Genomic DNA, 14,257 nt, shown 5'->3' with positions numbered 1-14,257 from the left:
TTACTGTTGAGAGAACTGCCATCCTCCTAGTCACCTAGGTTTGCAAACTTGTTATTCTCAATTCCTCATTCTCTCTTAAGTAAATCTCATATCCAGTCAATTGTCAAATTCCTCCTATTTCTAGTTTTATAACACCCCTTGTATATGCCCCCTTTTCTCCTCTGGCCCTGCCCCATTTTAGTTCAGGTTCTTAGCTCTTAGGTTACAGTAGCCTATTGGTTAGTCTCCCTGACTCAAATCTCTTCCTTCTTCAGTTTGGCCTATATTCAGCTGTCATAGTGATCATCTTAAAGCTCAAGTATGAATTGTTACTCTCCCAATTCAATCGACTGCAAGACTCCCTTCTACTTTCAGAATTGAATATAAAATCCCTTGTTTGGTTTTCAGAGACTTTTATAACCTTATCCTTTCTACTTTTTCAGTCATTTTACCTTTTACTCTTTTCCATTTACTCTGAAATCCAGAGACATTAGTCCCCTTGCTGTTCATCATGGCATTATCTTTTAACTGGGCATTTTTACTGGCTGTCCCCCATGCCTAAAACTCTATTTCTCACCTCTGCTCCCTTGTTTTCCTTCAAGTCTCAGTGAGAATACCACCTTCTGCAAAAAGCCTTTCCCAGTCCTTAATCCTAATGCCTTTCCTCCAACATTATTCCCTAATTTATCCTGTATATATCTTGTTTGTACATAATTGTTTGGATATTATCTCCACAGTTGAACTGTTAACTCCTTGAAAGCAGGGACTATTTTTGGAGAGGTGTGTCTTTGTATCCACAGTGCTTAATACAATTTCTGGCAGATAGCAGGCATTTAACAAATAATTGTTGATAAATTAGAAAAGAGGCTGTCTCTACTTAACCAAAATTCAAATTCATCTGATAAGTCATGTTTATTATCCCTATCTGGGATGCAGGGATGGATAAATCCAGGGCAACTACAGATAGCCTAAATAAGACATTTACATTGTGGTACCTTTAGACCACAGGAAAATAAGTATTGATATATTCTGATCAATTGGTGTTTTTGTTAAATTCAGTTTTAATTTTCTAATTGTCTAAAAATATTTCTCTGCCTTAATTTGAATATAATAAACTGAAAAATTTTTATGCTCTGAAATTTTCTATTTCTTTAATCATTATTATTAATTTTCATTGTAAGGTATGCTATACATATGAAATGAATATAATTTGTCCATATTTTAGCAATGTATTTGATAAAAATATCTCATGCCATTCCTGTGGAAAAGATAGTGATGTGGATAGAAATGGTAGTTATATGATCATGAGTTGGATCCAAAGAAGAGTCATTATTGTTTCAGCATCAGCTTGAAAGAAGGTTCTAGTGGAGAGCCCTGAAGATCTGTGCTTAGCTCTGTGCTTTTTAACATTTTTTAGAACAAAATGTAGATGATGTGGTTATCAAATTGGATCTTGGATGATAGTTGATGTACAAAAATATCTTGACATATTAGGACATTGGGCTAAATTTAATGATATAAAATTGAACTAAAATAAGCATAAAGTATTATCTTTGGAGTCAAAAATTGACAAGTATGAAATAGAGTTTCAGACAAAGCAATTTGTCTAAAAACATAGTCAGCTTATCTCATTGGAAATCTTTGGTTAGAGACTAGATGACCATTGTCCACTATGTAGACTATGTACTATAGCAGGAATTCTCTTGCAGCCGATAGTTAGAGCTTATTGGATCCCTTCAAGTGAAATTCTGTGCTTTCTTTGAAATGTTAATTAAGAAAAAAAAATTTTTTTTTTTTTTCAGCCATCTCAATTTGAACAATGCATTGTACATTCCTTGCAGTCACTCAGAGGGGTTCTGGAATGTAAACCTGGAGAAACTAGTGTAAGTTTCTTTTAATTTCACTCTTCCCATTTTTTAAATGCATAGATATAGCTGAAGCACCCAGAAACCACAGAAACAGATCTTTAAGACATGTAATCCTATTTTTTCTCTCAATATGCATGTTTCGTGTAATTAAGTATATTATTGCTTATTTTTGGTTCTGAGATGGCTCATGAGTAATAAAATGGTACTATAATGTTCTAGGTAAATTATTAATATTAATATATCTTTTAATGTATTAATTATATTTTTCATATATTAAAAATATGACATTGTTAGTTACCTGTACTGATTATTCCTATATTTTCATTTTTTTACATGTCTCACATCTTAATAAATTAAAATTATAATAAAAAAATTAAGATATATCAATGAATCTGTGCTTTTCCTTAGTAAGGACTCAAATTATTCATTGTAAATGTTGTTCTAGGTTTTTCAGCAGCCTAAAACACAGGAAGAGGTTTGCCAGCTAAGCATCAATATCATGCAGGTAATATTCAAAAAACAATAATGTATAGTAAGCTTGAGAGTGACGTAATTTCTCAATTTCTTTTCCTGTTCATAATGATTCAGAAGGTATAAAATAAAGAATGGACAATAAACCTCTCAAACATCTTAACTTACCCTCTTTGCCACTAGGTAACTGTGTAATATTGATTAAATCACTTCAGATATAACCAGTATCTATTCAGTATTTACTGTGATGGGGAAGATACAAAATTTAGATAAGGCAGAATCCTTGCCCTAAGGTCATTTATAGCTTGGTTCAAAGAAGATACCTCACCCTATCTTTAAAAAAAAAAAAAAAAAAAATGAGACAATTGGATTACATGCCCCTAAGTCCCTTCCAGTTCTGATATTCTAATGAGATGATATTATATGTGTTATCTTTTGTTATTTTGTTCGAATATTTCAGACACATACAAATATTATTTTTAGGTTGTATTTCCCACTGAAATATCATAAGATTTGGAGGTAGAATAAATGAGAGTATCTGTGTATGTTTCTTGTAGGATGGGGAGCATGGCAGGGAAAAGAAATGATTTTAACAACATCAGAGTCAGTTAAAGAACATTAAAAATAAAAAAAAAATTTACTTTAAGCACCTATGTGAACAAAAAATAATGTTTGCATTTTTATGGAAAACTTCTTAAAATTGATCTCTGAATATTATTATTTCTGCCTTAGGTTTTTATATATTGTCTTGAACAATTGAGTACCAAGCCTGATGGAGACATAGATACTACACAGTAAGTACCCCAGAAATGGATCAGGTTGGGAAATCTAATAGAATAAAACTGAAAGAGGGCCGAGTACACTAAAAAGAGTGCTTGATAAGAAATTGGGACCTGGGTTGAAATCCTAGATTCATTACTTACTGTCTCAAATAAGTTGCTGTAACCTTTCAAATCTCCAATTCCTTATTTGCAGAATGAAGTTAAACTATAAGACCACTAATATCCCTTTAAACACCAAAACTAAGAGCACATAAAATATAAATCTTTAAAATTACTGAATTGAATTATTGAGGTTTCAATAATGAACAGGTATAGTGGGGTTTTTTAATGTCATTCAGAAAATACTTATGAAGTATATACTCGGTGGAAGGCACTTTATAAATACTATCGAGGGCACAAAGATTGATTTTAGACTCCGTTAGGGCAAGACAATATCATATTTATCTTTATTTTTGTTTTATTGTTTAGTACAGTCCTATACAGGTAGTTTTGTAATTTAAATAAAGTTATTGGTAATTTGTTGTTTTTGTATCACCTTTGTTTTCCAAATATATGAGAAGGAAAAATTGCAGCAAAATTAACTATAGCACATCAGCCAAGTTAGACAATGTCTGTAATATCTTATAGTCCCCCACCTTTGCAAAGACTTAGGGGAAACACATTTTCTCTACTCTTGTCCAGAACCAAGTTTGATCATTATAGTTACATAAGTTTGTTTTTCTTTTTATTGATTTTTTTCTGTTTAGATTATTGTAATTATTGTGTATGTTATTTTACTACTTAGGTTTACCTCACATTAGGTCAATTCATGTCTTCTGTTGCACTTCTTCATATTTGTTGTTTCTTATGGTGCTACAGTATATACATTGATGTACCTCAGTTTCTTTAGCCCATCTCCATTTATAGATATCTGCTTTGTTTTCATTTCATCCTTCCTTTCACTTAAAAAAATTGTTATGAATATATGAATTATTTTGGTGTATATGGAACTTCTTGGACTCCTTAAGATATATATGTAGCAGTGGAATTTTTAATCAGCTTTTTAAAATTCTAAATTGATTTCCAAAATGATTAGACCAATTTAAAATTTCTTAAATGATGTATTAATATAGGTAGAACCACATGGCAGAGTACCAAAAGATTTCAGTGACTCTTCCATTTCCCTTTTCCCACCAAAAAACAAAACTTAAAAAACCCTCCTCCAAATAGGTCTAGAAAATTTACCTATATAAATCCCAATGTGGAATTCTAAGAAGAAAATCACAGCAAATCATTTTTTTTAGCCTAGCATAAGGAAAGTCTGTGCCCTTAAGCTAGAAGTAGTAGTACTGGCTTTAGCAGAGAGAACCCTTATAGGGTTTGAGAACAGGTGCTAATTGCAACTCGGATACACAGCACCAGTTCAGATTTACAGATCTGCACCCAAGTATAGTAATATGGCATAGGGCCTGAGACCCTAGGCTATGTAGCAAAAACTTTAGAAGCAAGCAGTAGCAGCGTAGCTTGGACCCCCAGCAGTAGAATGTGATATTACTTCCTGCTTGTAACAGTCTCAGGCCTGCAGAGGAATAATCAGAGCAGGAATCTCAGGCCAAAAGGAAGTTTGTAGTTCTGCCACATAATCACCAGAGCCAACAGTTTGACTGATGGTGACTGAGTTCAGCAATAGCTTCTTATTACTCAGAACCAAACCCCAGTCAGGAATTTGCAGAGCTCAGATTAGGGGAATAGCTATAAGACTTTTACCTGGGTCATACTACTTTGAGTATATTGAAATCTTGCAGATCCTTAGCCTGAGCCTGAGATCTTGGAATAACTTAACATTCTATACCTCCAAAAAAGCAGCAACAATACTGGCCTGGGTGTTCCCTCCAGAAGTATACAGAGTTGGTCCCTTAACATCAAGTCCAGAGTCAGAAACTAAACTGGAAGAAGGGACAAACAAACAAAAGAATCCTATCATATAAAGCTTTTATAGTGACAATGATGCTCAAGACATTAAAGAAGACAATGACTAATACATATACAAGAAAAGCTTCAAAGAAAAGCACAACTTGGGCAGAAAATCAACTAGAATTTTTGGAAGAGATTAGGTAAGAGTCATGGCGGGGAAGTTAATAAATATTTTTTATAAGCAAAACAAGAATGTTTGAGGTGAAAAAAATGGAAAAGAAATGAGAACTGTGGAAGAAAGAATTGGAAAGAGAATTAACAACTTGGCACTAAAGATATAAAACCTTGTCCAAGCAGCACACTCCTTGAAAATTAGAATGGATCAAATCGAAGCTGATGACTTGATGAGACAACAAGAAATATTAAAAACAAGGTTGTAAGTAAATATGAGAAAATACCAAGAATCTCATAGCAAAAACAATTGAAAAACATTAAAGAGAAGGTTTAAGAATCATTGGATTGCCTAAAAGTTATGACTGAAAGAACCTAGGCTTCATACTTCAGAAATTAAACCTCGTAAACCTACAGGGTAAGTGGAAATAAAAAAAGGATCTATTGGTCATCTTCTGAAAGAAACACCTGAATGAAAATTTTCACGAACATGATAGTGAAAATCTAGATATTTCAGGTCAATGAAAAAAATACTATAAACAACTAGAAAGAATTCAATACTGAGGAGACTTGGTCAGAATCACATACAATTTAGCAGCTACTCCTTTAAAGGAGCAGATTGCTTGGAATTCTGAATTCAAGAAAGCAAAGGCTAGGTATGGGCTTACAACCAAAATTAACTTATTCAGCAAAATTGAGTATAATTCTTCAGGGATAAAGTAGGGATCTTTAATGAAATAAAAGATTCCCAGGTATTACTGATGAAAAGATCAGCACTACATAAAAACGTTGAAGTTCAAACACTGGAATAAAGATCAACATTGAAAGGTAAAACTGAAACAATTGTAAAATATAATATGAGACTACAAACCAGGTTAAACTACATATACTCTACTATGGGAAGATAATACTTGTGTCCTCTCTCAATACTGACATCCTCAAGGATCACAAAAGGAATCTAATTAGATTGAACATCTATGAGTGATTCCATCATATTTTGATCTTAAAAGAGGAATGGAAAGAGGGGACTAGGAATACACTGCTAAAGGGAGAAGGGAATGAAAAGTTAGAAGAAAATTATATAACATAATTAGAATATACAGATATCTACACAAAAAAAGAGGAGGGGGTTAGAAGTGCAACTGAAACCTCACTTTCAAACTAGGCAAAGAAAAAATATATAAACTTAAGGAACTAAGTACAAACTGGACAAAGAAAAAAATATAAACACAAGGAACAAAGTACACAGATATACTTCATTCAACAAGGAAATAGGAGAGAAAGGGGAAAGGGTAGACAGGAAAATTGGGGAAGGATATACTGAGGAAGAAGTTAGTCTTAAGGAAAACAGATTCTAATTTATGATGTCCAAAAATATTTTAGATGGCAAAGAATAGAAATCTGAAGGGCTGCCTGTTAAAGAATAGCTGAACCATTTTTGGTATGTATAAGAGCTGAAGGTAATGATTTCAGAAAAACCTGAGAAGACTTAATTGAAGTCTGAGTAATATTAATAACACCCAAGAGAACAATTCATACAACAACAATATTGCAAAGATAAACAACTTTGAAAGGCTAGAAACACATTAGTGTAATGAACAACAATGATTCCAGAGAATTAATGATAAAACATGCTACCCATCTCCTGGGAGAGGTGAAGGACTCAAGAGTGTAGAATTAACATACACACACACACACACACACACACACACACACACTTTCTCTCACTTTTTGCTTCATTTTCTTTGAATATAACCTGTACAGAACTTTGTATTGTTTGACTATGCATATTTGCAAAGGGGGTTCATTTTTTTTTCTTTCATTTTCAACTGGGGAGGTAGGGGTAGGTAGGAGGAAGAGAAGGCAAATTTAATTTAATTTAATTTAATTTTTAAAAATTATTATATTATTATATCGATGTACCTTACTTTTCATGGCCCTGCCAATAGTATTTGTCATCTTTGCTAATTCCCAGAGCATAAGGTGAAACCTTGCGGCCATTTTGATTCATATCGGTAATGATTTATAAAAATCTTTCACATGATTCTTATGAAAACTTTTTGTTCATATCTGTTGTCTATTCTTACATCAGGGAACAGCTCTTGATCAAATACGTATTTTAATATCTTATTGGATATCATATTATCTAATCTGATGCAAATATTCTTTTTAATCAGCAGCTTCCTTTCTCATCCTATTTCCCTTATAGTTTTCTTCATGCAAAAGCATTTCAACGTCATAAAATCAAAATTTTCTATTTTATTTTTTGTATTATATTCTATCCCTTTCTTGGTTTACAATTTTCTTATTAATATTGAAATAGGAAAGGTACTTGATACTATTACTGTTAATAGAATTAGTTTTATTATGCTGATATAAATCTAACTTCTGTCAAACACACCCTATTTTTCCCTAGTAATTTCTATCAAATATGATGGTTTTTCTTGAAATGTTATATTCTCTGTTTTATTTAACACAGGCTTATTGAGTTTAAGCTTCTAATTCCTATTTATTTCATTTTTTTCCACTGATTTAATTTTCAACTTTTTAACCAGGACTAAGTAATATTTATAATTACTCCTTATAATTTGAAGTCTAGAAGTGCCAGTTTTTTTTTTTCTTTTCTTTTCATTATTTCATTATTTCTCTTAAAATTCAACAATGTTTTATATCTCCAAATAGTATTGTTATTTTGCTTCACTCAAAATATCTCCATGGTAGTTTGAAATAGCATTAAGTCTATAAATTAATTTCTTAAATTATTTTTGATTGGAACATAGTGTCTGCCTTCATCAAGTTTATAATCTATCTTAAGTGTCAGATAATAGACCTGAAAAATAAAGTTGATCATACTTTTACCACCCAGGTTGTGAACAGGACAAGACACTTTATAGCATGGGGGGAAATGACATTTTAAAAATATTATATTTCATAATGGGCTTGAATGATTAATGAGTAAAATTGTTTTATAATTATAAATTTCTATATAAACATATTATTGTTGCTATTACTGTTAATATACTTTATAATAATGCCATTAAATACTTCATATTATTTAATATATAATTATTATAATGAATATTGATTTTTGCCAATAAGAATTAGTCATGCTATTTAAAGTCTCATTAATATAGTTTATTACACTCCTCACTGATGTAGTTTTATCATTTATCATATTTATCATTTATATCATAATCATCTTATAATTTATGGTTATAAAGCACTTTTATATACATTCACCTCAGTGACCTTTAAGATCCCTTTCAATTCTAAACCTGTGATCCTATCATTCCCTACAATAGTCTTATTTGATAAGTCTTGAAACAGAATAGTCCTTATTGTATAGATGATTAAAATGAGTCTTGAAGAGGCAAAATAATCTGCCTCAAGGTTACTCTGTTAGTATAATTTACTTGCAGGGCTGTGATTCAAACCTAGTATTCTTTGGATTCATTCTTCAAGGTTCTTTCTCATCATATTGACATATTGTGGGACCTCTTTATATTGCTACTTTTAGAGGCTTGACATTATGTTATAGATTAACTTTTTTTAATAATTCTCCTAGAATTTCTTAGATCATATAATTGTACTATGGTTAGTTATTTGGAAATACACATATGCAAGGCTATGTTACTAGTTCCATTCTAATAGGTTTTTAACCTAAAAAAGATTTAGTTTGTCAAATGACAGTTGGCTCATATAAAAAAATCATATTACTAAAAAATTTTGTAAACATAGTACAGAAAAAAAGTTTTTCTTAGATTCCTTGCAATTAGGTATATTTAGTTATTTGGATGGTATATACCCTTCTTATAAACTATGTTTATTTACTATGGATAGTGTTTATGAGAAATTAGAAAGAAATATAAACCTGGAAATGATTCAGGAAACATGAAGAACTGGTGATATTTTAGAAGGTACTATTCCATTGTAATAAAGATCCAAAGCTATTAATATTCTCTCAAGTAGTAACTAAAAATGTAATTGAGAGAATTTTGAAATTTGTCCTAAATAAGAGGAGTAAGACCTATATTATGAGATTTTGAACAGTTTTTAGTGTCCGAATCCTTGGGAATCTACCATGGTGATCAGAAACATGTCACCATATATTTACATATATAACTAGTTGAATTTAAATAAAATAACACTTATTTACTAATGAATTTTTTAACATTTACTTTGTTAAGAGCTTACAGAAGGTTCCTTATTGTTACCATAGTAGTCAGAAAACATTGCTTCCTTTGAGCAATTGGCAGTTGGATGAAAGAATATTTGCAGCACGTTATATAATCTAGACTAAAATATTTTAAATTACATTAATAGATTAGTTGAAAGAAATCTCAACTTAAGAGTCATAGGATCAGAGTTTAAATACCAGCTTTGGTCTTAGTTTCTTAATCTATAAAATGAGCTCATTGGACAAGACAACCTCTTAAGATCCTTCTGGCTCTAGAGTTACAATCATAGGTTGCTCAGATTATATAAAAGTGTTATAACTATTTCCTTTCTTTTTACTTTCAGCCTTTCAGTTGATGTTTCCTCTCCTGATTTATTTGGAAGTATCCATGAAGATTTCAGTTTGTCTTCAGTAAGTGGAAAATAAAAGGGAGGGGCTGTGTGTGTAGAAGAAGTAGCCTTTAAAAATTAACTGCAAAAATTATTTCCTAAATAAATACTCATTTCTGGAGACAATGTCATATCATAGAGTACTGGAGAGAAATCTGGCCGTTGTTCCACTATCTGGCCTTGTGATCACAGATAAGTCATTTTACCACACTGCCTCTCATTTACCTTATCTTCATAATGTGAGTATTGGATTGGATAATGTTTAAGACCCTGGCCAGTTTTGAATTCACTGGGCCTATAGGGTTAATATACTACTAAGAGTACGACATGAAACTATTTGTGGTAGTATATATTATTAAACTATTGTATATTAATTCTCCAGGGCATGCTTATATGCCACTTTGGATCCACTAAATAAAATTTTCTAAGTTTTCATGGAAAGATTAATTTTTTTATCTGTGCTGTGAATAAAACTTATTTGGTATTGACCTTATAATTAAAGTTGCAGTTCAAATTATATAACTAATGTGACAACACTGGTTTTCTTGTGAAGTAGGGAGAAATATAAACGAGGTACTTTAAAAGAGTATGGAAAAAGAGGTAATTCCTGTTGTGAAGATCATAGAAGATATCATAGAGGAAGTAACATTTAGCTAGACCTTATTAGATGCTAGGATTTCAGCAGATACAGATAAAGCGGGGTAGTTAATAACAAAAACAAGAGCTAGGTGGCTAGAACCTAGGAAAGATGTTTGTTGTACAATTTGGCTAAGACACAGAATATGTGTTTAGAGGACTAAAATGAAACTAGGTTGGGAAATTGAACTGCAGTCTACTCATATAGAGCCTCAAATGCCAAGCTAAAGAATTTAGATTTTATTTAATAATGGAAGGAAACAAAGTGACTTCTCATTTCACGGAAAAGTTCTGTGGTTGGAGCTTTAAAAAAAAGAAAAGAAACAAAATTGTAAGATTGAAAAATATATATATAAAAAATTATAAAGTAAAGAAAAAGAAATTTGTAGGGAGTAAGAGTCATTTAATGAATGTTTCATTCAATGAATTAGTTGGACAGATTAAAGTAATAATGGTTACTTCACAGTTTTCTAGAACAAAAGAGTTTTGGACACTTAATACTTCCTAGCTATGTGATCCTGGGCAAGTCACTTAACCCCAATTGCCTCAGGGGAAAAAAATAAGTTTTAGATTTGTAGAAGAATGCCATATTTTAGATGACTTATGATATATCTATTATTTTGGGTACTTTGCAAACACTATAGATCATAATAACACCAAGGCTTAGGCTATCAGAGAAGAGGTTAAGGAATAATTGTAAATAATTGTAAAAATGGTCTTTCTCAGGCTTGACTGCATCCTTTATTAATGCTAACATGTCTCTTGTTCTCAGTTAATATTCCCACCATTTATTTCATTTTGACAATTAGTACTTGCTTACTGTATGAAAAAAAAAAACTTTGGAAAAAAAACTATATGGAATTCACAAAGGAATGTTGCTCTCCTTATTCATTTCCTTTTTTCCCCTTGTTCTACACTGGCTCTAACATAATGCTTTTTATTTATTTGAAGACTTCTGAGTCAAATCTAAGCCACCTTTGCAGCTTTCTTCATGAGGCTATTTCCTAACTTTGTCATCATGTTTATAGCTAAAAAAAATTGGTAAGAGCATAGGTGGCTCCCACTTGAAAAATTTGGTTCTTAAAAGGAATAAAAAAATAAGACCTGTGGAAGGGTTGGGGAGTTTACTTGTAAAGGTACTTTTTTGACTTTATCTGAATTGAAATATTAGAAAGTGTAAGAATGGCTTAGCAATTATTATTACAAGGATTATAGTTACCTATTTTTTGTTTACTTTAGAGGAAAGAACTGTATCCATTGCACTGAATTTGAATTAATTGAAGCTCTCTACATTGGTTAAATGCAGAAAATTTTGACTAGTGCAGAACAGAAACATTTTCCTGGAAAGTACTTTTTGCCTTGTTTTTAGTAAGAGGATCTTAAATCAAGGTACTAAATTAGTCATAGTTATTCCAGAGAATACATTCATATATTAGTGACCATAGGAAAAAGTACTCTGGAGTGAATCATGGTAGCAATATGAACTCAGTTCTTAGAATTTTGTTTACAAAAATAATTCTTCTGAAGTATAATATAATATTTTATTTTTCAGCATTTGGATCTAATAGTAGATGTGATACAGGAGAAAGTGTTTCAGTAGGTAGGAGATGAGATTAGGATTTAGGAGAACTAGATTCAGTAGTAGTAGTAGTAGTAGTAGTACCAGTACCAGTACCAGTACCAGTACCTAATTCAGTCACTAAATTGCCCAAATGAGGGAAATCACTTGACCTCTGTTTTCCCCTGACAGAATGAAATTATTGAATAAATCAAGTCATTTACTAAGTGCTAGTTATGTATAATTCTGTGCTACATATTAGCTAAATAGGAATTGATTAACAGAAGGAAGGTTCTAGAATTAAGAGGGCTGGAGAAAAATTTCCTATTAAAAATAGTATCTTGTTTGAGACTTGAAGGACACCAGGGATGTCAAGAGTAGTGTTGAAGAGAGAGGGCATTTCAGACATAAGGGATATTAAGGGGAAATGCCCAGAGCCAAGAGATGTCCTATTTGTGGAACAGCCTAAGGCTGATGACAGTGGATCAAAGAGTACATAGCAGAAGACTAGGTAGGAAGGAGCTGCATTGTAAAGAGCTTTGAATGCCAAAGAATTTTGTATTTGCTTCAGGAAACTATAAGGAGCCGCTGGTGTTATTGATTAGGATAGGGTAGGGAGGTGGTGTGTGTGACATGATCAGATCTGCACTTTAGGAAAGTCTTTTTGGTTACTGACTGGAGGATGGATTGGCAAGGGGAAAAACTTGAGACAAGTAGATTCACCAGCAGCCAATTGCAGTAATTCAGATGTAAGGTGATGGGGGACCCCTACCAGGGTAGTAGTGTCAGAGCTAAGAGAAGGGGGCATAGTGAAGAAATGTTCAGAGGTAAGAGTGACAGACTTTAGCAACAAATTGGATATTATGAGATTAGAGTAAGGATTCAAAAAGACTTCTAGGTTGTAGGCCTGAGGGATTGGAGTGGAAAGTGTTGCATTCTCTATAGTAATAGGGAAGATAGGAGGCAGGGAAGGCTTTTGGGGAGGATAATGAATTCCTTTTTGGACATGTTTAGTTTAAGATGTCTTCTAGATCTCCAATTCGAGATAATTAAAATGTCATTGGAGATTTGAGATTGAAGATCAACAGTGGTTGAGGCAGGATCAGTAAATTTGAGATTTTGACGAAATCACCAAGTGAACTAATATAGACGGAGAAGAGAAGAGAGCTCAGGACAGGTATGATTAGAGGACAGGCCCCAAATGAGCATCCAGGAAAGCAGACATAGGTAGGAGGAGAACCAGGAGAGAGTGTTGTTTCAAGGAGGAAAGAATGATCCACGTTTTCAAAAATTGCAGAGATTAAAAATAATAAGGAATGAAAAAAGGTCATTCGATTTGACAATTAAGAGATCATTGGTAACTTGGCTTGCATCTTGACCATAAAATATGTTGAGAAAAATCTTTAAAATTCCTTGTAGGTAAACATTATATATTAGGGTATAATTATTTAGCAAAGTCTCAAAAACTTTTTGAATTATAGTCTTTATATTTTCTTTGTGACTAATTATAGAAATGTCTTTATATTTTAAAAAAAAGCAAAAAGCTTTCTTTTAAAAGATTAAGGAGTAGATTAAACAAACAAAAAGAAATCAGTAATACAACAGAACTTTCTGGGGAGGGTATACAGATATATAACATTGTTTATGGATTATATCAGATTTGTTATATGTAGCTGTTAAATTTTGTAAGGAACATAATTTAATTTTTGGTTTATCTGAATCCATGTAATAACATATCATTGTAAAGAATTCTTCTATAGTTCCTTTGTGAATATTAGAAAAGAAATAACTAAGAAAAAAAATTATCAAATGATATTTACAAAAGAACATGTTCAAAGCAAATTTAAAAATGAATAAATGTTCTCTGTACTGTTCTGCTTTTTGTTTACTCTTTTAAATTTAATATTCCCAAAATCTATTTTGCTTTAGGAGCAGCGACTTTTGATAGTCCTAAGTAATTGCTGTTACCTAGAACGTCACACTTTCTTAAATATAGCTGAACATTTTGAAAAGCACAACTTTCAAGGAATAGAAAAAATAACACAGGTAAGCAGAAGTGTTCATGTAAAACTTAAAAGGTAATTATTTTAATGCAACTTACTTTTCAGGCTATTTTCCCATCTCTTTTTCTATTTACCTTAAAAACATCTTTATAATACAAACGTGATGCTCTATTTCTTTTGAGAACTTTTTACCCTCAAAGTAGCTTACTAGTTAGTCTTCTGAGAAGATTATTTACCTCCTATATAAAAGCACCTCTCAAAAATTAAAGAGCATGAAAGGAACAATCCAATTCTTAAGGAAGCACTGTATTTGATCCATAAAGAAGTTTT

At 31.9% G+C, this 14,257-nt stretch overlaps 1 protein-coding gene across 4 annotated transcripts in view; it reads left to right on the top strand.

The window, feature by feature from the left end:
• Positions 1 to 14,257, top strand: part of EXOC2 (exocyst complex component 2) — a 200,436-nt gene that overhangs the window by 122,115 nt on the left and 64,064 nt on the right. For all 4 annotated transcript variants that reach the window (XM_012541697.3, XM_023496373.2, XM_031946943.1 and 1 more), the window contains 5 exons: positions 1,782 to 1,862; positions 2,293 to 2,352; positions 3,051 to 3,112; positions 9,686 to 9,752; positions 13,854 to 13,970. In XM_012541697.3, coding sequence (XP_012397151.1) covers positions 1,782 to 1,862; positions 2,293 to 2,352; positions 3,051 to 3,112; positions 9,686 to 9,752; positions 13,854 to 13,970 — 387 coding nt within the window. The remainder of the gene's footprint in view (positions 1 to 1,781; positions 1,863 to 2,292; positions 2,353 to 3,050; positions 3,113 to 9,685; positions 9,753 to 13,853; positions 13,971 to 14,257) is intronic.

This window comes from Sarcophilus harrisii, chromosome 1 (genome assembly GCF_902635505.1).
Source record: "Sarcophilus harrisii chromosome 1, mSarHar1.11, whole genome shotgun sequence".
In the NCBI taxonomy this organism is placed as follows: Eukaryota; Metazoa; Chordata; class Mammalia; order Dasyuromorphia; family Dasyuridae; genus Sarcophilus; species Sarcophilus harrisii.
This window is presented reverse-complemented; position numbering and strand designations above follow the sequence as displayed.